The sequence below is a fragment of the Mercenaria mercenaria genome, chromosome 6 (assembly GCF_021730395.1).
Source record: "Mercenaria mercenaria strain notata chromosome 6, MADL_Memer_1, whole genome shotgun sequence".
NCBI classification, from domain to species: Eukaryota; Metazoa; Mollusca; class Bivalvia; order Venerida; family Veneridae; genus Mercenaria; species Mercenaria mercenaria.
In genome coordinates, this window is record NC_069366.1 from 6,431,496 (window position 1) to 6,456,040 (window position 24,545).

At 33.4% G+C, this 24,545-nt stretch overlaps 2 protein-coding genes across 11 annotated transcripts in view; one reads left to right on the forward strand and one right to left on the reverse strand.

Annotated features, from left to right (window-relative positions):
* The window catches only part of LOC123549804 (pre-mRNA-splicing factor ATP-dependent RNA helicase PRP16-like), a 162,818-nt gene extending 158,012 nt beyond the window's left edge, over positions 1 to 4,806 (forward strand). Inside the window, exon 26 of the mRNA XM_045338215.2 lies at positions 1,759 to 4,806. Coding sequence (XP_045194150.2) covers positions 1,759 to 1,840 — 82 coding nt within the window. The 3' untranslated portion in view covers positions 1,841 to 4,806. The remainder of the gene's footprint in view (positions 1 to 1,758) is intronic.
* Positions 4,807 to 5,692: 886 nt separating this feature from the next.
* LOC123549809 (probable tubulin polyglutamylase TTLL9) overlaps positions 5,693 to 24,545 on the reverse strand; it is a 43,933-nt gene continuing 25,080 nt past the window's right edge. For all 10 annotated transcript variants that reach the window (XM_053545011.1, XM_045338240.2, XM_045338239.2 and 7 more), the window contains 10 exons: positions 22,609 to 22,720; positions 21,525 to 21,644; positions 18,393 to 18,527; positions 16,438 to 16,569; positions 15,507 to 15,594; positions 12,126 to 12,247; positions 9,884 to 10,017; positions 9,422 to 9,535; positions 8,590 to 8,717; positions 5,693 to 7,692 (listed from right to left, as the gene is read on the reverse strand). In XM_053545011.1, the coding sequence (XP_053400986.1) occupies positions 7,613 to 7,692; positions 8,590 to 8,717; positions 9,422 to 9,535; positions 9,884 to 10,017; positions 12,126 to 12,247; positions 15,507 to 15,594; positions 16,438 to 16,569; positions 18,393 to 18,527; positions 21,525 to 21,644; positions 22,609 to 22,720 (1,165 nt within the window). In that variant the 3' untranslated portion in view covers positions 5,693 to 7,612. The remainder of the gene's footprint in view (positions 7,693 to 8,589; positions 8,718 to 9,421; positions 9,536 to 9,883; positions 10,018 to 12,125; positions 12,248 to 15,506; positions 15,595 to 16,437; positions 16,570 to 18,392; positions 18,528 to 21,524; positions 21,645 to 22,608; positions 22,721 to 24,545) is intronic.

A 24,545-nucleotide genomic window follows, 5' to 3' on the forward strand; every position in this document is an offset into this window, starting at 1 on the left:
ATTGACCCCGCCCCAGGGGTTACTTGATTGTACATAGGGAAATCTTCATAAATTTGCTAAAAATAAACCAGAAGGCCTAGTTCTTAGATATTTGATATGTAACAATTCCTAGTAGACTTCTTCAGACTTTATTCAAATCATGACCCACGGGGTAAAATTAGCCCCGCCCCTGGGGTTACTTGATTATACATCGGTAAATCTTCAAAAAAAATTCTAAAAATCATCAGTTTGACATTTGAAACATGTAGCTCATATTACTCTGGTGAGCGATCCAGGGTCATCATGACCCTCTTGTATAGCCATATGAGGGTGGTTCCTTTCTTGAACTAGTAAGATTTTCTGTATAACAACAGACTTATGTCCCTTTAATTGTCAGATTTAACATTTTGTTGTAGACCACCCAGCACTTTAATTTTTCTACAGATTTCGGCCAAACTTGCATGGCAGTTGTGTCACCAGTAGAGTATTGTTAAAGCAATATTTCAAGATTTTCCTATGTAGCTGTTTATATTTATGAGAACTTTTTGTTCTGAATTAATGAAACTAAAGTTGATCTTTGTAGAACCTTGGTTTTGCCTTCACAACAAAAAGAAGAAACTTTGAGAATCTTTTGCTCTTAAATTCAAATAACTTAAAAGAAATAATTATAAAGTGACTCTCAGCAGTAAGAATAAAGGCAAATGGGGAAAATCATATTTTTTGGCTCATCTGAGCACAAAGTTCTCATGGTGAGCTACTGTGATTATGCTGTGTTCGTCAAGTGGGCGTGTGTCTGTCCGGTCATCCGTACATCTTTAAACTACATTTTCTCTAGAAGCACTGAATAGATTTTGATGAAACTTGGCCTGACTGTTCCTTGGATGGTCCCCAACTGAAGTTATTCAAATGGTTCTGCTTGGTTGCACCTAGGGGCTGCCAGAGCTAAAATGGAAATATCTTCTAATGACATCTCCTAAACCGCTGGTCAGATTTTGAAATATTTTCACACAAATGGTCCTTATGTAACCCTCTAACAAGACTGTTCAAATTATTATGATTCATCAAAAACATGGCTACCAGAGGGTGTGATCTATATGTATATTGTGGAAACTTTAAAAGTCTTCTTATGTGAAACTGCTGGCCAGATTTTAAAATAATTTCACACAAATGGTCCATGTGTGACCTTCTTCATAGATTGTTCAAATTATTCTGATTCGTCAAAAAACATGGCCGTCGGAAGGCGTGGTCACTTTTCCCTATATGTATGTAATTGAAACTTTAAAAATGTTCTTGTCAGAAACAGCAGGCCCTATTTTAAAACAATTTTACTCAAAAATTTTCTTGGCATATGATATCAAGATTTGACTGTGTACCGTTATTGTTCAAATCATTGCTGTAGGTTCAAAATGACCATGCCCACGAGTGTGACATGTGTATAGTATAGGCTAATATAAAAGAAACTTTGAATATCTCTTTCTCTGAATCCATAATAGCTAGAGCCTTGATATTTATATATACCTAACTCTGTACTTGTACCATTACGTTAAATAAACACGCTTGGTGCCTTTTACACAGGTGAGCGCTTAGGGGTCAGTGACCCTCTTGTTTTGTATTTTCTACCAATTATTGAAGGATTTTAATATTACTTTGCATAAATGTCCACCGTAACAGCTCAAGAAATGACATCAAATAGGTAGTGTCATACTTTACATTTGGTAATTTTTGCATCACTTTTGTGTTCGAAGACTTAGTGATTATATTCTGTTATTGTTATTGTAGGACTCAGATTGTGACCCCAGGGAGAAGGGAACCTGGAACTCCAGCATCAACACCTAGAAGAACACCAAAGTTTGGGATATGATCCCAGATTGTGATGAATGACTTGTGGTTTTAAACTGATGTCAAGATGGAATGTAATTCCAAATTGAGTACATGGGATGTGATTCCAAAATGAAGAAGAGCGATAAGATTTGGAATCACATGACTGGAAAGTGATCCCAAACTGTCGATGGCATGAAATGTTACAAATTATACAACAAAGAATGTTATTTCAGTTTTTATGCGACAGGATATGATCTCCAATTTGAACAAGTCTGATTGTTTTATGGGACAGAAGGTCTTCAATTTGAACAAGTCTGAATGTAATTTCATTATTCAGACAGGATATGATCTTAAAGTGAAAAGAAGAATGACATGACATCAAATGGGTGAAAATGGTTTACAGTTTCAAAATGATGAGATGAAGCAAACGCCTTACTGTAGGAAACAGGAATGTGATTCAGAATGCAGGAGGCAGGATGTGAAACTGCTTTTAAATTAAATAACTGTGATAGTCTGAATTTAAGATGATGACTTGAACATGTTTCATTTTCTCATTCATATGTGTTGGGCACTGGTTTAATTTGTTGGTTAACCATACCTCATTGTTTAATTTTATTGCTTCGGCCAAAACTGCTTTTTCATGGGGATATGAATTGGTGGATTTTGACCTTTGAAAAATGAATGGGAATTTTAGTGCTACATTTGGATTCCATTTTGTGCATCTGTTCAACTGTGAAACCCATGAAAATTGGTCCCCCACGGAAATTAATGATTTCATGGTATATCTGTGTCTATATATTGTTACCCCCTATGGAAATACGCTCAAAGGGGCAACTCAGGATATTTATCGTAGTGATGACTTTTATAAAGGCTTGAAACACGGTTATATTATAAGGAGGGATTTGATTACTGTCGATGAGATTTCAGCTAATATGGGTAGAAACCATCTGAATTATGGGTAGATATGAATAGCATTTAAAGATTTTGGGATTTGTCACTTCAGGAGATGTTGATGAATATTTATGAAATGAATCTTCTATTTAAAAGCACTGTCAGTTGGGTTATACTGTGAAAAAATGACAGTAGATCTAATCGGACACTGTGCAAGAAGTATTTTAGCAGTATCAGATATTTATGTCACTGAAGATGTGTAAAACTGAACTACGCATAGTAAATCTATATAAATAGGTGTAATTTAGTTAATTATTATACCTCCAGATACAAAGTATATAGTGGCTATACTGGAGTCACTTGTGTCTGTAACTCATGTCAGCTCAATACCTTCTAAACCTCTGTGAAGATTTTCAAAAAACTAGAATCTATTGTTAACCTTATTTAAAATGACATGCAAGCTATAGCCTGAGGTTAAAGATCAAATTGCCTAATTATGCTTGCTTCATATTTTCTTAACTACTGGATGAGTTTTCGTAAAAATTAGCATCAATAGGAGAGATCGTGTTTATATACAAATCCATTGTATTTTCTATTTTTAGAACTGATATGACAGTGATCGGGTGGACTGACGTCGAAAGTCCATGTTTTTTGTAAACAGTGATATTTTTCTAACGGCCTAAACTTTCTTAAAACACAAATTATATCATAATTTTTTGATCAATTGAAAGGTTATAAAACAAGCAATATATTAATTACTTTTGATTCTTATTTCGAAATAAAATGGATTAATTACAAACGCTTAACTTACAGTGTATTTCTAAGTTTTGAACATCACTACGCCGCTATTAAAATTATAGGTCATTTAAAATGGTTATTCATTTTAAAAAGATATTTGAATATGAAAATTTTAAGTATTTCAAAACTTTTTGAATTTTTAAAATCCATAAATGAGCGAAAATGTTGTAAAAATTTAAAAATTTCGATCCCATACACAAACGATGTAAAAACATTTGTTTTGCCCACCACCAGATAAACAGATGTTAATCCATGACGTCACGGCAGTCACTCCTATGTTAACCTCATCAAGACAACAAGCAGAGTGCACAATCCAGAAAATTAGGTTCAAGGTCTAGGTCATGCTTATTGATCACATGACATGATCACAACCTTTTACTTTCTCTGAATGAAAGCAGTTTTTTGAAATATTAACTGCCTTAAGTGATAGCTCTAGTTTTTGTTTGAAGAAATTCAGGTTTAAAACTTGTCTAATAGACTGATATTTTTTGCAGTACAACTACATGACGAACATTTCATTTGAACAACTTGTAGTGCCTTTTATTACTGAACAAAATTTTTCATTCTTTGAGAAAAATCTTCTGTAAGTAAAGATAGTTTATATATTTTTTTTTCTGTACAATTTTCTGTAAAATGACTCATTATGTAACAGGTTTACTGATGTTAAGTGAAATATTAAAACGTAGATCATAAAAATGCACATCAGTTTGGTAATCAGATTCTAATTACTAACAGTAAAATATTGTTAAGTGTTAAAGGTGTATTGGGTTGAAAGGTCATAAAAGTACATGGTATAAAATGGATTTGTAGATATTGAAACAAATAAGTTTCCAGACAAAATATTTTTATTATACATGTATATGATTTAATCTTAGGTACTTTCAACTGCTGGTCAGTTATTATTTACAGCTCACACCATTGTATATACTGTCATTATTATAATACTTGGTATTGTTTCTGAAGGCAGTAAATGCTGAGAGTCAGTCTTCTATCTTACAGCCAATCAAGACAGCTTAATAGCTTAACCCTTATCCTGCTAAATTTCTATATTGAACTTGTCCATCTTTCAATTTGGACAGTACTATTAACTAGTAAAAGGGGTGTTTACCAAAAAGATACTGACTGAATAGCGATCAGTGCAGATCATGATCAGACTGCACTGATGTGCATGCTGATTATGATCTACACTGGTCACAAAGACAGAAACAATCGTGTCCAGCATGATAAGGGTTAACCTTGTTTCAGTTTAACTCAGTCATATTGATAATTACAGTATGTAAAATATTTTTAGCTAAATAAATGATTTCTCTCCACACAGAGGTTCTTGTTCACCTTTATTCTTCCATCTGTATGACATACATGTCATGCATATCACTCTGGGTCATTAAACATCAAAGAATGGTTACTAGTATTCATCATGTGAACTTGTGCATCCAGGGTTTTGTTAAGGATTTCGCATATCAAGACCAGAGTTATAGCCCTTGGTTTAATCAAAAATATTCATAAAGGGCCAAAAAGTTTGTGTCTGATATCTACTAATATTTTGTACCGAAGTTCTCTGTCCAACTAAAGGCATGTTTAAAATGCTGTTTTCTCATTATTTTAATATGTGCAATGTCTCTAACAATGCCTGCTTTCTGTGGGTAACATCTGATGAAATTCACATTGTGACATATTCTATAGGAGATCTTGACATGTGTAAGCAGCTGGAACCAGTTCAACATAGTTCCAACTTAAGGTGATGTCAAATTGTATACACAGCAGTTATATAGGTTTATCACTTTGAATGCAGAACAGTTTAAATATATAAAATCACAGAAGGTAAAATATAAAATAATAAAATTTAAATATAAAACATAGTGCAGGTTGTAATATACCAGTAATGTAAAAAAACAAAAGCATGAAAACTTGCAGAATATACCAACATGGCACAATATTAAAAAAACAAAACATCTTTAATATGCTTAGTAGAGAGACAAAATGATTTAAATGTGAATAATATATTGATAAAAAATGGTGCTGACCTATAATCAAATGAAGGATCACATCAAGCATTATTCTTGTCTTGATCACAACTGCTCTGCATGGTCCATGATGGACCATGGATGATTTAAAATATACTTTGGTGAGATCTTTTTTAAATTTAAACAACTGTCAAGAGAGTAATACCTATTTCAGGGAATTAAAGTTAAAAGACAAAACAAAATCTTGTCATAATTTAATGTTTTAACGTAAAGTACAAAACAGTATAATTTCATACATCCTGTAAAACATAACTCATTATAAAATATTCAGAGAATAAAATCACAGGTTTATACTGGACGGAATGTTTACAGCTAATAACAAGTGATGCAAGTAATGCTACAGTGTTAAAACAGTTACACTTTATCTGGAACATAAATCATCTTTGAGAAACTCCCTAACAGTTACACTTTATCTGGAACATAAATCATCTTGGAGAAACTCTCTAACAGTTACACTTTATCTGGAACATAAATCATCTTGGAGAAACTCCCCAACAGTTACACTTTATCTGGAACATAAATCATCTTGGAGAAACTCTCTAACAGTTACACTTTATCTGGAACATAAATCATCTTGGAGAAACTCCCCAACAGTTACACTTTATCTGGAACATAAATCATCTTGGAGAAACTCCCTAACAGTTACACTTTATCTGGAACATAAATCATCTTGGAGAAACTCTCTAACAGTTACACTTTATCTGGAACATAAATCATCTTGGAAAAAATCCCTAACAGTTACACTTTATCTGGAACATAAATCATCTTGGAGAAATTCACTTTATCTGGAACATAAATCATCTTTGAGAAACTCCCTAACAGTTACACTTCATCTGGAACATAAATCATCTTGGAGAAACTCCCTAACAGTTACACTTTATCTGGAACATAAATCATCTTGGAGAAACTCCCTAACAGGAGAATAAAAATCTGCTCCTCAAAATTCCATACAGTATGTTCAATATCTGTCATTAACATGACAGGGTATAACAGAAATTTGATGTATCATGGTCATAAGAGATTTCCACAGAAATAAATAGGGTTCTACAAAATCAAGTTACAGTGAAACACTGCTTGTTTGAGGCTCGGAGGCCTGAGAACTATGGCTCAGTCTCCTGTCCTTTTCTTTATATTTTCTATGTTCAGATTGCTGGAAACCCATGATAACTGGAGAAACTTGCTCTTCCCTATGCAGTGTCTAGAGACTTTACTGTAACAGTAACTGCAGCCCCTTTTCACAGTCTTAGAAATAATACTGCTCTTACCTCATAATATAAACATTATACATAACTAACATTCTATAACTGACCCAGGAATGTTAACTTTAAAATGTAGTAAGTGACTCATACTTTACAACATGCAAATATTTGTTGGACTGATGCATGGGTTAGATTTCACGTGTATATAAACACTACGTGGGGTTTAAATTGCAGTGTATGCGGGCAAAGGAAATGGTAAATACTGAGAACTCTGGCATAAAACAGTTTATCTGGGTCACTTCTTTTTGATTATCTCTATAGAATTAAAAAGAAAATTGGTAATATCTCATATTGTACATAAATGAATATTATGATACGATATACAATGAAACACCCGAATTTAAAATATCACAGACAAAAGGGACTACAATACGTAAAATAAGAGCATTTCCCTATAACACATCTAGTTTAATCAAACATAACATTTTTCCGTGACAAAAATAGACAAATGAATAGAAATTCCTTTAATAAAGCCTTGCAATGGTATAGGAAGGTCATTCAACAGATTTCCCAGTTGACTGTTGTCTATACTTTTCCTAACCTTTATTTGCTTTCTCCATGTTTAACAGCTCTGATATTTTATAAAGCAAAAGGAGCTGTCAAACCGATTATAAAACCAGTCCATTTCCTTTTCAGCCCAAATGTTTTTTTCTTGTATGAAGGGAACTTGACAAACAGCACTGAATTCACAAATTCAAAACTGAACAAACTTCAAACTTTATCATTGTTGCTTATTTGAACAACTATAATGTCTGTCTGTCATTTTATGACCGACAAATAGTATCCAACAATACTTGTTTGGCATGGGATATTACAACAAGACCAGGGATTCTTCTATCATCAGGAGGCTACTGATTTCTTCAATGCCTGAGCCGCTGTGTAAATTTCTCGCAACTGTTTCTTCCTTTCACTGTGACAACCTGCAATGTTCAGTGACAAAACAAAATAATATCTTGTTTACAAATACAGTTGAAACTCGATATCTCAAACTCTTTTATCTCAAATTCTGGTTATCTCAAAAACATTTTCAAGTTGCATTTCTAAAACGTATCACAAAAATATTATTTTAAGTTGAATGTCAGTTATCTCAAAAACATTTTCAAGTTGCGTTTCTAAAAGGTATCACAAAAATATCATTTTAAGTTGAATGTCGGTTATCTCGAAAACATTTTCAAGTTGCGTTTCTAAAATGTATGCACAAAAATATCACTTTAAGTTAAATTTCGGTTATCTCAAAGTTAAACATTTGATCCTTTGGAATTCGAGATTCGAGTGTATGTGATATATTAATGTTAAATTTCAGAAACACAGATGCTGGAAACAGAAAATATACAATATCATTAGTATTCAGACAAGACAACTGTTCAGAATTCAGACAAGATAACTGTTGGCTTTTAATTGCTATCAACCCACAAAAATTTCTCACCTGGCTTTTATAAGGTATGAAAAAATGACGACACACACTTAAGAAACAGTTGGCAGAACCAGCACAAGTAAACTGTGATAAACAACCTAAGAAAACCAGCATAAAGAGTGACCTATGTTACTGAGTGGTTAAGGGCACTGCCTTTGAAACACTTGCCTTTACTGCTTTATGTACCAAATCATGCTGGGGATGTGGTTTCTTTCATGTGAAAAAAGTATCAAGCTAACTTGCAGATGGGCTTCTGTTCTACCCAGATGCATGTCTGTGTATGTAATAATGTCCAGAGAGGCACCTGTGGGTTCTTCATCATCATTACTGGAAACATGCAACATAACATAATCTGTACTGGGTTGACTTAAAACCAAACAAAACCTAAATAATGATTTATTACCTAAGAAAGAGTTGGCTGTTGTGGATGATCCATTTACTGAACACTCCATGCTGCCATCGTCTGCTAACACTGGACCGTCATCCCAAATCAGGTCAAAACCTCCAACACGTTTCTCTTTACCTGTGAGTCTGTAATGTTTAATAAGTACTTAAATAAAGCTTCCCCTCACTGATACACCATATATAAAAGATGGGCATTACTATATAACAGCTCCATCAATCCTTGGAAGTCTAGGGGATCATGTAGTACATCTGACGGCTACTATGGGGGAATTTTTTTGAGATACTATGTTATGGCACCAGTATCTCACATCACAATTACTTTTAATAACTGATGAAATAAAATAAGCATTTCATTTTACTTTTTTACAGTGACATGTACAGAAATTATAAGACATTTTTTGTGCCACAGAAAAATTTATTTCGAGTGAGCACTACATTTTATTTTAGGTAGTGGTGCAGTCTAAGTGCATTAACAATCAATAAAAGGTGAGCCGTGCCATGAGAAAACCAACCTAGTGGGTTTGCGACCAGCATGGATCCAGACCAGCCTCATGGCATGGCTCAGGTGTTTCTTCCCATAAACGACTACCTGTTTTCAAGGTTTAGGACATTAACAACCATAATATAATTCTGTAAGATTCCTACCTGTTTTCAAAGCCAAGGGTGTATTTGAAGTTACATGATTTTTGTCTGTAAAAGACCTACTTGTTTTCAAGGTCAAGGATATTTAGAACAAATCTGAGATCATAAAGTGATTTTGCATATGAAACACCTAGGAGTTTTCAAGGTCAACACCTCGGACATATATGATATTACATAAAAATGCCTACCTATTTTCAAGGTCAAGGACATTCAGCACGTCATTTAGAACACCATATTTGAGATCATAATCGTCTTTCCCGCTGGCAGTCAATGAAGGAGACGCATTAATTTCTATCAACCAACTGAAATCATAAATCAAGTTTTCATGCAAATCTACATCATTAAATGACAACTTGCCTACCAGAAAATAAGACTGACATACATATTGCTTTGGAACAATTCATTTTCATTTACATCTGGCAGGAACTATACTGCCAATTAATGTAAATGGAACCTGTCCTAGTCATTGTTCTGAAGTTTAAATGAAATACTTCTACATTTTGGGATTTGAAGGGACTGAGAGGGGATAGAGGGGGGGAAGCAGGTTGTCTGCATTGGAAAAATGTAGCAGGATGGAGTTTGCCTGCCTTTGCCTGTATAAATATATCTATGATTGTTAATGAAAAATACTGTTATACTGGCATACTTACGGTTTCAACTTTGAATCCAGTAATACATCGTAACCATACATTTCAAAACAATGTTTATCATTTATGATGATCTTCTGTACACTCTGCAGGCTTTTGATTATAATATTGTCAATTCCTTGAAACACCTTTCTTGCCTGTAAACATAAAACTTGGTAATATATTGTTGCAAAACATTTCTTTGAAACATTTTTGTAATGCATTAATATCAAACTTTGAATCAAATAGAAATCTTCCAATAACAACATGAAATATATGAATCAAACATTACTGCATATTCATGATGAAGACCATATAAGGTATTGCATATTCATGATGAAAACCATACAAGGTTGACAACAGCAGAATACAAATGAAATAATAAAATCAGTACACCTACTCAATGTGGATTGTGAATTCCACTTAATCCATTTAGTATTTATCGTACATTGAAATCATTTAATTTCATTCACAGGAAATTTTTGTGCTTTGGCTAAACAGCTATTCCATGGCGAGATGAATTCTTGGATTAATTTGAAGATAAAATGAACAGAAATTTTATTTTATTTTGTGGACTGCTGCAATTAAGAAAACAACAAACAAGAGGGCCATGATGGCCCTATATCGCTCACCTGTTATCATTGCACTTGAGGACAAGAAGGTCCTCAGAAAAAATATCTAAGTCCAAAGGACAGGAACAACAAAGGGAAGAAATTTAACCAAAAAGAAAAAAAAAATCTTAAAGGGTACAGATATGTCAAAAAAACACCTAAAAATTGGAGGTACCATCCATGTTGTATTACAGAAAAGTGGTCTCGGTTTTTCCCTACGGCCAATAATAAAAAAGTTACTAAAAAATAAGCTATTTATAGTAACGTAAAAGGGAAGTAATTAAAAAGAAAATTATTGTAAGTGAACAAAAGAAGGATCTGCCAAATAAATCTTTGACATAAATGAAAATTCAGATCAGTATCTTCATTAGTTACTGAGATACACCCATTTTAATTTGAAATAAAGGGAGGTAATTTGGCATAAAATCAGTCCATAGTTATCTACCCTGATTGGCTCAGTCCAACTAATGACAATAATGAAATTTCAAATAAGTCTTATAAGTACTTACCGATATAAATCCATTTTGATTACAATCAGGGGAGGTAATCAGATATAAAATAACTCTGGAACCTACAATTGGATCTGATTTGTCATGGAATCCAAGATTTATTGTTGTTGAAGATATTTTGGAAGTTTGTATCAAATAAAACCATAAATGAAGTCTCTATATGGCTGCAAAAGCCAAAATAGCCAATTTTGGACCTTTAAGGGTCCATAACTCTGGAACCCATGAAGGAATCTGGCCAGTTCAAGAAAGGAACCAAGATCTTGTGGTGTCACAAGTTGTGTGCAAGTTTGATTAAAATCAAATCATAAATGAAGCTGCTATTGTGCAGACAAGGTCAAAATAGCTAATTCTGGCCATTTCAGGGGCCATAACTCTGGAACCCATTAAGGGATCCGGCCGGTTCAATAAAGGAACTGAGATCTTATGGTGACAAAGTTTTGTGCAAGTTTAATTAAATTCAAATCACAAATGAAGCTGCTATTGTGCAGACAAGGTCAAAATAGCCAATTCTGGCCCTTTCAGGGGCCATAACTCTGGAACCAATAATGGAATCTCGCCAGTTCAAGAAAGGAACCAAGATCTTCTAGTGTTACAAGTTGTGTGCAAGTTTGGTTAAAATCAAATCATAAATGAAGCTGCTATTGTGCAGACAAGGTCAAAATAGCTAATTCTGGCCCTTTCAGGGGCCATAACTCTGGAACCCATATTGGAATCTCGCCAGTTCAAGAAAGGAACCAAGATCTTATGGTGATACAAGTTGTGTGCCAGTTTGGTAAAAATCAAATCATAAATAAAGCTTCTATTGTGCAGACAAGGTCAAAATAGCTAATTTTGGCCCTTTCAGGGGCCATAACTCTGGAACCTATAATGGGATCTGGCCAGTTCAAGAACGGAACCGAGATCTTATGGTGATACAAGTTGTGTGCAAGTTTGGTTAAAATAAAATCATAAATGAAACCACTATCGTGCAGACAAGAAATTGTGGACGGACGACGGACGAAGGGCGATCACAAAAGCTCACCCTGTCACTACGTGACAGGTGAGCTAAAAATAGTGCTCCACAAATTTTGATGATTTGGCAGTTTATTTAAATTTCAGTTCCACATTTGATATGCTAAACAATCACTAACAATACATTATACTTACAGCATCTGCGCTATGCTTTGCAGTTAGATATTGTCGTAGTTGTTGCGTCGCCCACTTACATCCCTTATCTGGGTCATAGTCCGGGGCTGTTTTCTGTACAGCAACATTGGTTAAATGAACATCTGAACATTGTCAAGGATATAAAATATACATAGGAATTGCCATTACACTTAATATCATAATTATTCACAGCACTAATTAAATAATGTCATGATCACCCCATTTGCTAAACACCATGCCAAAACAGGCTCAAAGTAATTCCCTGACAAAATCTCCACTTTTTTCAATAATATCCAAATTTTCATGTTATTCTGTTTAAAAATTTATGTTTATCTTACTAAAAATGTAAGTTTTAAATTTCTTTTATTTTTTTAAATTTTAGTGTTTCTATTCAACAAAATCAAAGAGAGCAGTTTCTCCGTCTTAGTCAAATTTAACATGGGGGATTTGTCCAGGTGGGTGGGTTGGGGGCAGGTATGTACATTGCAAATGAATGCAAAAGTCTGACCCTGTGGCAGCCAAAATTCTAACCCAAAAGACCTAGCTTGAATTAATTTGGCAAGGGACCACTATAATATATATTATACATGTGGAAAAAATTATTCTAAAAACAAATCATAGGCTCCTGGGGCACATGCTAAATATTATAATCACGGTGTAAATGGTTTCATAAATAAATTAATTTGGTGAAACTTTCTGCACATAATTTTAATGAAGAAGCTAATGATGGTTTCACAAAGAACACAGCATTTGCACAAAAGGTAAATCAGCGGAAGTCTTTTCCAGACAAACACTTTTTTCTATCTGTTATTTTTTCAGTAAACATAATTTTTTAGGATTAATAGGAAATACACTTTGTGATTACCTCAATTAACCAAACTTGTGCACATCTAGTGTGGCAATTAACACCTTGTAATACACAAGTTTTGGGTTAGCTGTTAGGTAAGTCCAAGCCTATAGTTTTTCATATAGAAGCTAACATTTTCACACCTTTTTTACAGGTAAGCCGTCTGCTGGAACAAGATACACTGCATTTCTTGTTTAATTGGCAGGTGTCACTCCTGTCTGTAGAACATTTCATCTTCACTTTATAAACCTAGATTTTACTTTTGTACAATCAGTACCTACTTTTTAATATACCTGAAAACAACTAGACATAATAACACTTAATTGGCAAAAGAGGGAACAAATTTGCCTTGGTAAATATGTTTTTATTTTTAACTGATGTCATAAGATAAAACTAAATATTTGCAATTTTAATGCTCTGAATTAAAAACTTAACTTAAATTCTTGCTTCTTTTTCAATTAAATTTCATATTAGTGGAATAAAAGTACTCTTTTCCATAAGTCTATAATTGTTGTACAAGATAAATCATCAAACCAAGTGGTGATAATTACGTCATTACTGGCACACTTCATACAGAATTACTTCCTGTCTTTCACAATGAATGACAATTAATGCTGTTGTATTTTTATCCTTTCCAGACAACTGTGTATCTGCCTAGCTGATTATCAAGATAATCTCAAAAAGTCTTCCATCTCACTTCCCATCAGATCAAGGAAGATAAAAATCACCAGGACTTAAAAGTCACCATTAGTTACAATTTATATACTGATCCATATTTACAGACAGTGTTGATAATATCAATCAAGCAGACCTGTAAATTAGTCAGTGAGATCAATCAAACACAGTGCAACAGCTATATAATAAGGGTTGTTTTTTTTATATTCTGTCACAATGCGGGACATGAAATCACTGATTACATACATTTACCGCAAGAAGTTTGGTTTTCAAAGTTCCAACATGAAATATACACAGTTTGATGGCGAGGATCTCAATGAGAAGAATTTGAACATTCCAGTTCGAGATATGCTTGAAGAAGAAAAACTAAATTGTGATCTTCAAATTTTGTCCAGTGCATTGTCTGGATCCTGCGGAAGCAACAGTTTGAATGGACTGAATCTGGAAGTTTGTGACAATGGAGCTAATTCATCTAATCACACAATCGACTTCTGTGACAATAGTTCTGAAGGACTGAACGTAATCGAAATGCAGAAAGACGAGATTCCTTTAAAACTTGTCGTAACATACCACTTCTCTTTTGATACAGAAGATAGTGATGAAAACACAAATGAACATTGGAACAAATGTGACACTGTAAGTATCAGTGCAGAAAGTAATGAGGCATTTGATGTAAAGGACAATGACAGTGACAAAGATGATGTGTTTGAAGATGTATCATTCAGTAGTGACGATGATGCAGAAATACTGGAATACAGCAGTGTAAAAAATGGTAGTAAGAATAACTTACTGGATGAAAGTTTCGGAGAGGACCAACATTACAGCATGAAGAATGTTCGTCTTGTGGATTACGATTCTGACCCAATGTCGAATAACTCTAAAAGTGATCTGGATTTAGACTTAGACACAAACTCATCCTCTAAAGTGGATAATGAAGACGGAAAAACAAATGTATCTGACAGTACAGATTCTAATGACAATACTGAAAATGTGATAAAATATCATGGTAATCCATGTACGCCAAGGATGAGAAAAAACTTTATATATTATTCTAGTGCGGTCAAACTGTATTCTGGTGAACTTCGATATGAGGACTGCTACCCGGAGAAGAAGTTTAAATTTGCAAGGAAAATGTTCAAGAAAGTTTTCCCATCAAGGAAATATGTGGTGAACAATTAAACAGTTCAGTAATCTGGTGTAGTAGAGTAAAGTGCTTATAAATATGATTTAATATATCCATCTATATATATGAATAATACTTGTATGGAAAACCTATGTTAGCATTTGGGAGAAAATTAGAATGTATTAAAACATTAAAGATAATAATTATATTTATATTTACTTAGAAGGTTATAGTTTACTGTTTGTAATTTTTGTTTAGACAAATAGACAACACTAACAATGTTAATGGATGGAAATCAATACTGAAAATAAAATGTAAGTGCTGCATAGTTAAACCAACAACAGAACATTCTTAACTTAATCATATTTCATCAATTCTTACTTAATATGAAACAAGCTATGTAATGCATCTCAAAGTTTGGTAAAATAAACAGTTACATCAATATCAAACAATTTGTTTTTATTCTGCCATTGAAACATATTTTTGTTACCTCCCTTTGACAGATCTATTATCCATTTTGAAAATTCATGATATAACTTCTTTATCATTTCAAGTTAAAATCAAAATGTGCTTGAAATTTATAACAAACAATTTCTTTTCATGGGAAGCCCATATATCACAAGAAACCAATTAGATGGTGAGTGGGTTAACGTAAACATTAGACATAAACACCAGAACCAGTGAAGACCATTTAGAAGTCTTCAAGGAAACTTTGACCATAATAACAAAAGGATACAAGCATCTTCTATTGAGTCTAAGGAGAACCTTGAGTTGGAAAACCTGGCAAACCCTGATCTGTATAGCCACACTTTTAGTGGGTTGTACTGAAAGTTAACATATTACTATGAAAAACACTAATAATTTATATAACAATCTGGAATATAAATGAAACACACTGAATTATTTCAATCTGTAAAATAACTGAAACAAACCCAACATGTATATTGCATTATCAAGTAAATGGTTTACAAGAGTATACATGTATGGTCTAATTCCTCAAAAAAAAAAAAATAGACATAAAATTAATTAATACATTCAGGTGCTGCAACTTCAAAATTAGCACAGCACTGACCGGAGACCAAATTTAATCCTTTGCCAAGGTTTCAAGTATGCCCATGCTGAAATATTAAATAGGAAAGCACGGAAATTGTATATTTTTTTGTAATCCTGGCCTAATAACGTAAATATCTAATTACATACAGCCTTACCATATTGTGGCTACCAAGTAGGTTATTGCATTGCCAAAAGTCTACCCTATTTGGTCTATCAAACTGACCTGTTACTGACCCCTGAAACTATAGGGGTTACATAACGACAGCTGGCAATCGTCCTATGAAGTTTCAGTATTGTGGGCTAAGATATCCTCTGGTAATTTATCGAAAATCAAATGGTCTTGTTACCAAAAAAAAACAGGTAGAAAGACTGAGAGACAATGACCAAAACAATCTATTTTTTGAAAAATCTTTGAAGAAAGGCATAGTAAAACAAAATATAATGGCAATGGAGATTTAGAGAACAGAAAATATGTCAAAATATGGTAACGGATTGAATTCGGTCTCTTGCTAGTACTGACTGTACCACTAAATCTTACAAAAACATGTATACAGTCACAGAGCTGATGGTTCCTGAAACGCTCTTCAGAGTAAGCAAGAGAGAAATATACTTACTGAAACCACAAGTACATAGACCCTGATGTCAAACTTTCTTCCACCAATGAGGTAAGGATTCTCAATATATCTCTGTACCACATATGTCTCTGGTACCTCTCTGTTCGGATCAGTCAATGGCTGGTATTCTCCCTGTTTTATTAACAAAAACAGTCATAATACATTTCATACCCTCTAATTATCCAATCTCCTCCTACAGTAAAGAGGCCTGCTGCCACAAATATCGGGATTTATCAGATTTTGATAAATAGTTTTATTATTTGATATTAGATTTGAATTACTGAAATGTTTTGAGTGTTTTTCAGAGATTTAAGGCTATTATTTTATGTTTTTCGGTGGTTTATCGAAATATAATGGTGAATTATATCCTGATAAACTCACTGGCCACTCAGTGAAAATTATCAAATCTGATACCCGGATTAACGTCAAAAAGTTTACCGAGCGTACTGAAAGCCGGAAACAATATGACGATGACGTCGTTAAAATGACGTCATCTTTGCGATGCTTCCTGATAAAATTTCCCGCAAATTTCGACATTTTATTGAAATAAACACAACAAAAGTAGAGTTTTAGACATAAAATAAACAGAAAAATTGTTGGTATCGATGTAATATCACGGTAATTTCACTCGTGAACACCAAAAGTTGTTATTTTCACTCGTGGCTGCGCCACTCGTGAAAATATCACTTTTGGTGCCCACTCGGTGAAATTATAACGTGATATTACACCGAAACCAACAATTATCCTCTATATGTTGGTGATAAAAAATTGACTGAAAATAAGAGATTAGTAATAGTATTCAAATTTCTTTGTGATGGTCATATGACTTTCATGCGGTATTTGTGGCAGCAGTGACTCATGTTGTTAAGAAACAGTTCCACAGAAAATAGTTCCTCTGCTTGATGCCAAGTGAAATTTTGTTTTTGAGTGAAAGACATGCAATAAATAGTAAAATTTAAGAAGAAAATGTTGAATAGCAGATACATGTCGCATTTGATAGAATTATAAAGTCAGAATTTGCATATCAAGCAAGCCATTTAGACCATCTATAGTTGGTGGTTTGTTTTCTCAGTCCTATTTAGTGTTAGACTGGCATCAGTCGTTAGAGTCATTGAATGTAAAGCACCTGGCCATAAAATCAATCCTCTCTGATACCACTTTCTAAAAAAAATTACAATATCTCTTGCCTCTGTCTCTAACATCTGTTGAGATGAGCCTAGAGAGAAAATGTTTTTCTGAGAAAATAACTTAGTGTCAGTGTGAAGAAATTAATATTATTACAGACTATTTGATCTCAACAGACTTTGTAAGTCTAATTTAGTGTATACAGTTGTTTTTTCATTTAGAATACTGCAAAATTGGCACATGTACATGGTCAACTATAGCAGCTGGTTTATGTAAGTGGCAGTAATTACCCTAATGCACTGGAACTAAATGATAAGAAAATACATCTTTTCCCCAATCTTTGTTAAAATATCTGTGCTATGAACTTGCTGACAAACATTCAAATCAGAAATCAAATAAAACCTATATCAAGGCCAGAGTTCACTGACTTTTGATTTCTCAGATCCCCTTTTTCAAAATAAATACAACGGAATTTATAGAAAGTTTCAAATGTTCTAAAACATTAAAGAATGAATTTATTTTAAGGAAGGAACTTTCTCAGGTTCTGACCATTGTTGTTATATTTTATATACAATGCATCTATAAAACCTGTTATTTTCAATAAGTGAAACAAATGAGAAAAAATCAAAGAAATTCAATGATTTTCACATTTATAGATTTTTTAAAATTTAATTTCCACATCCAGTAGAAAGCTCTTTTGAGAAAAATCTGAGAAACAAATAATTAAAAATGTCTGGCCTAAACCCTGAAATAAATAGTTATGGCAAAACATGCTATATATGTATAATTTGTATAAGCATTATTATCAGACTACAGTGTGGATATGATACCTTTTTCCAGTCAGTGATGTCCTTCAGTTTTCGGAACAAGAATATTCCACGACCCTGTGATTTTGCCGCTGGCTTCATAATCCATATAATTCCTGGATTTTTCTTAAACTCTTCAACAAATATGTGATACTCACTCTGAAAGGTGGAGGTCAAAAAGTGAATAATAATTTTTCTCAGACTGACAGTTTTCGAAAATGTGCTCTAAAATGAACTAAGTCACATAATGGTCATTCTGAGGATATCTTTAAAGCTAAAATATCTGATAAATTTTCTATAGGAAATGTTCATTTTGGGCCCAATTTTACAGATATGCTTCATATTAACTTTAATAAGCTATGTACCGTATGTACTGTCCTTGTATAAAACGGCCACTTAAGACTATTGGCCTAGTAGTTGTTGAGAAACCTGCTTATATGCAAAACTTTTGTGATGCAGACGCCAATGTGAAGGTGGTTACAAAAGCTGTACTATTTGAAACATTTCAAACAGCTGAGCTAGTATATCAATGATAAATCAATATGAAATCATTTAATTCCAGCCTTGGACTTTTTAGGACTGGTCAGCACTACTGGATAAAGATAATTTTCAGGAGATTGAAAGCTTGCTTTTAGGTTTGTCATTTTAAACAGAATCCTAGGTCTGTTTAATAATTATTATCATGAATAGCTTTATGTAAGCACAACTTTTTTTTTGACAAAACAGCAATTAAACGCATCAAGAATGGCTCAGATTACATTTTTCTATATGTAATGTGTTTGTTATACAGTTCACTTAAAGCAAACTATGTTCACTATAAGGATATAGCATAACTCTGATATTGAGAACTCTTTTCATAGCCCTGACAAGCTCATTTTAACTGAGCTTTACTGTACACCATATCAATTAAACAGTTCTCTTCTACATTACTTCAAATAATTGAAGTGAACTTTCATTTGTACACCTGTAATGTAACACATCTGCAACAAAACAGTATGTTTTTATAACATTTTAATTCTTCTTTATTTCCTGCTGAAGTATATCACTTCAAACAATCAGTTATCAATAAAAGAGACAATCCCTCTGGCAACCACTTTCATAACTGTGGTGGTGAAGTTAGTATGGATGTCAAGCTTTTACGTCAACACCATTGAGCCGCACCATGAGAAAACCAACATAGTGCGTTTGGAACCAGCATGGATCCAGACCAGCCTGGTCAGGATCCATGCTGTTCGCTTTCAAAGCCTATTGCAATTAGAGAAACCATTAGCAAACTGCATGGATCCTGACCAGACTGCGCGGATGCTTAGGCTGGTCTGGATCCATGCTGGTCGCAAATGCACTATGTTGGTTTTCTCATGGTGTGGCTCAATTACATATTCCCAGGAATAACATAAACAACATTTCTATGTACTATAAAATTGATTCTCCTGAATCAGACATTGAATGTTGTAAGGTTTGTTTACCATATAATTATACAACAATAAACATTTTAATTTGATCAGTTGTATTACATGACAAATAGCTGATGATCAAGTTACATCTTTATGTTTTTCAGTCAATAACCTCTGCTCTAAATCTGGTAGAGTCAATGACTTATTTTCAATATACAGTAAAACCTGTCTTAAGCAGCCAGCCAAGGGAGTGGCAAAAAGTGGCTGCTTAATGCAGGTAATTTATAGAATGAATGGCCATTTTGAGAAATGAGATACTAGCTGCTTAATAAAGGTGACCACTAAAGCAGGTTTTACTGTATTTTAAGTTGTGGTTTTGTCTGATTGGCTGCTTCTGTAACAGAAATTTTCAAATGCTTCTTCTTCATCTTTTCAGTGAAGAAAAAACACAATTTATATACCACTGTAAAAATGGTAGCAGAAATCTTTTTGAATTTTAAAGAGATTTCTAATACTTTTAATTTAATTATCTAAAATGCCTTGAGAATCCAAGAAGGAAATTCTAGTAAAAAAATACTTCTTAAAATTTTACTACATTTTCACATGAAAATGATGCTTTCATGCTTAACTAAGGTACCTTGGAAATGAGTCAACAGTGATTCAAAAATAACATAAATAACTGAGATCATCAAAGAAATAAAAAATCACCAAAATTTAATATTCCAATTTCCACGCTGAATTTCAAATTTTAAAAAAAGTTTCTATTACCGATGTTTCCCTTCTTTAAAATTAATCAGTATTTTCATCAGATAAATAGAAAGAAATTATAGGAAAACCACACTTTATGGAATATGTGATTCAAAAATTACATTATGCAAATGGTCAAAACCATCACAGAATTAAGAGGCAAGTGAATTTTCTCTGCATTCATTGAAAACAACCTGTTTTTGCCGGATTTAGTTTCTAAACTGTACTTAAAAATGATGCAGTTCTTTGTAATGTCTTACTTTTGCTTGAAATAAACATGTCATAATCGCATTGTAACATGCATCAAAGATTTTGCTCAATGTTCTATGGAGAGTTACAGATCAGTTTTATTTTACAGACCTAAATTGGTCAAATCAATTTTGAAATCAGTAAAAAAGGAAGGTGTAACTTCTGTGTGGAAAGTATATAGTGTAACAAGTACAGAGGACGATTCTGCCATATGGCAAAATTCTTTATGCTGTACAATCTGATTACATGTTTGTTTTATGGATGACAGACAGATACCAGTATTCTCTGTGTAGATAGATTGAAAGTGCATCAAAACTTCAACCTAGATTTAAGTAAAAAGGGGGTATAATTCATGAAATATTAGTGCAAAAGTTACAGCTCTTCTATTTATCATATGATGTGGGCACTGATGAGAAATTTGAAGCAAATCTATCAAGTAATAAAAGAGGAAAGTTTAATTGCATCAAAAATTAATTAAGGTGTGAAGTGTGGATGCTATCGCTGATGCCAGAGCTAGCATGATGGTATAGTCAAGCTACATGTTTGCTGTTTTCCCTGGCCATGTGTAGGTAGACAGGAATGTAATTTTCTAATAATCTTTTTTCTTTCAGCTAAATGAAAATACAGACACAACAAACTGGAGATACATTATTTTGAAGTAGATTAATTATTAATGATGAAATAAGTCTTACATCTGTGATTCTAGTGGGTCATTCAAAGCCTAGCAAACAAGATTATTTAAGGACAGCCTTATGTTCTTACTTACAGGTAGTTCATATGTTGTAGGAAAGAAATCAAAGCTCTCGGCCTCCTTCTTGCCCATTTCTCTTTCTGTCTGCTTCCGTAATCGCTTCAGATTCTTCACCATCAAATTCTTCCTCGTCAGCTGTTCATTAATAATTCTAACTGTCTCACTATATAGGTAATTATTACACTGGGGTACTGCTACCTTAATATTGCCTATAGGGGTTCTAGACACAGACTTACATGCTCATACAGACTCTAACTCCAAAACTTCGCAACTTGTGACCCTAGCTTTTACTGTGCAACTTTTATATACAGTTTGACATCTGTTACAAATACCTCTGTTGAGAAAATACCTCTCAAAACAGGCAAATATTCCCTTTCAAACTGAACAAATATCGCTATTACAGACAAAGTAACAACCTCTGCACAGCCAAAATTTAAAGTTTTCCTTTGATTTTGCATTACAGAATTCACAATAACAACTTTGAGAGTGATACATATATTGAACAGTGTACATGTAGTTTGTACTAATTTATTTTGGTGTGATTGAGACGAAAGCTTTGTGCTTATTTAACCAATTGTCAAGTCCGTTTCCTGGAAAAACCAGTACTGGTATCATATGAGAAGGCATGGACGACACCCCAGTAGGGCTCTACCCATGGACCAGTCTGTTAAGCGGCCATCATTAATCACTGGACCACCAATCCCAATATTGAGAAGTGACTGGTGTTAAGCCGATGCATAAGTAGAACAGGAGGCTGCTAACCTTAAACAACAGCTAGAATTACAAATTATACATAACGAAGTACCAATCCCATACTTCTGACAAGTACAAAAATGAGCTTGTATATCAGGTATTATTCAAAGAAACCTGAAAAAGAAACATCAGGGGTTCCTGATCAAGTGCAACCCTCCCACTTTCCCTCCCTCCTCCACAATGCCTAAAATAATTGCAAGGGTCATCTACTAGGATGACATGTCTTAAAATCATTGAAGGACGCTGTTAAAAGTCAGTTATTCAGAATTTATCTAAAAACAAAGACAAGAATTTTTACATGACTATCTGAAAACAGATAATATTTTCACAGTTCTGTGCTACTTACCTCATAATGATTTCTAAAGTGTAAAATTTTCTGGTGTTCTTGTAGAAACATGGTGTCATAGTTAGCATGTAACCACTCCCTGTCACACCAATAGAAATCCCAGTCACCGTCACTAAAAATAGAATAAAGTCACATGACCCATTAACTTCACAAACATAATAAAAGAAAAATGTCTGAGATTTTATTTCCTTCTGTAACAATGGCTACTTAGAGAGATCAAATTTTGTTCGTTCAAAATAAAGGGTGCTAATTTTAACCATAGAATTTTTACGGTACATGAAGTAATTTAGCGTGACTGTCAAGAAAATGGCTAATGATAAAGCAGGCTTAAATTAGTTTAAATCCCTTAAAAGAACATTTTCCATCAGAAATATCTTTAATCAAACAGAAACATTTATTTAAAAGGAAATATGACTTTAGCACACTGAAATTTGTACTGCATTTGATTTTAAAGATTGAATATATAGATGAATGGTAAGAGAATAAATTCTTTACTAACATTTAAAACATACACTTTACAATCTAACCAGTTGTACCTAGAACACAAAAACACATAACAAGAACATTTTTTAATCTACAAGACAACACTTCATTGACATAATTACTATGGAATATATATACTTCATTGTCTTCACTGCCGCATACACAGTTTCTATGGTGCATATTCATGGTCTTCACTTATATAATTTCTATGGCGTATATTCATGAACTTCATTTACATAATAACTACAATGCATATTCATGGCCTTTGTTTACATGGCAACTATGGTGCATACTCACGGTCTCCATTTACATAATTTCTATAGTGCATATTCATGGACTTTGTTTACATGATTACTGTGGTACATATTGGTGGTTTTCAATTATAAAATGTTGATGGTGCATATTCATACAGACATGATAAATATGGTACATGCATGTTTCATGATTTTCATTTACATGATTGCAATATGATGCAAATTTCAAGATGTTCATTCATATGATTACTATGATGTATATTTACATAATTACTATGGTGCATATTCATGGCATTTGATTTACATGACTACTATCAAGCACACTTACATGATTACTAATTGCAAGTATAAATTTCAATACAGAATTCAGGGGCATGCAGGTACAGTCAATAATGTCTGTCTGTTGGCAATTATGTCTGTCTATCCACATGTCTGTCCTTTGGCAATAATGTCTGTTATCCACATTAATGTGTGTCTATCTACAATGTATGTCTATCCACAATGTCTGTCTATTGGCAATAATGTCTGTCTATTGGCAATAACATCTGTCTATTGGCAATAATATCTGTCTATCTACAATAATGTCTGTCTATCCACAATAATTTCTGTCTATTGGCAATACTGTCTGTTATCCACATGAATGTGTGTCTATCTACAATGTATGTCTATCCACAATGTCTGTCTATTGGCAATAATGTCTGTCTATTGGCAATAACATCTGTCTATTGGCAATAATATCTGTCTATCTACAATAATGTCTGTCTATCCACAATAATTTCTGTCTATTGGCAATACTGTCTGTTATCCACATTAATGTGTGTCTATCTACAATGTATGTCTATCCACAATATCCGTCTATTCGCAATAATGTCTGCTATCCACATTAATGTGTGTCTATCCACAATAATGTCTGTCTATTGGCAACAATGTCTGTCATACACATTATTATCTGTCTATCCACAATAATGTCCGTCTATTGGCAATACTGTCTGTTATCCACATTAATGTGTGTCTATCTACAATGTATGTCTATCCACAATGTCCGTCTATTGGCAATAATGTCTGCTATCCACATTAATGTGTGTCTATCCACAATAATGTCTGTCTATTGGCAACAGTGTCTGCCATACACATTAATATCTGTCTATTCACAATAATGTCTGTCTATTGGCAGTAATGTCTGTCTATTGGCAATAATAT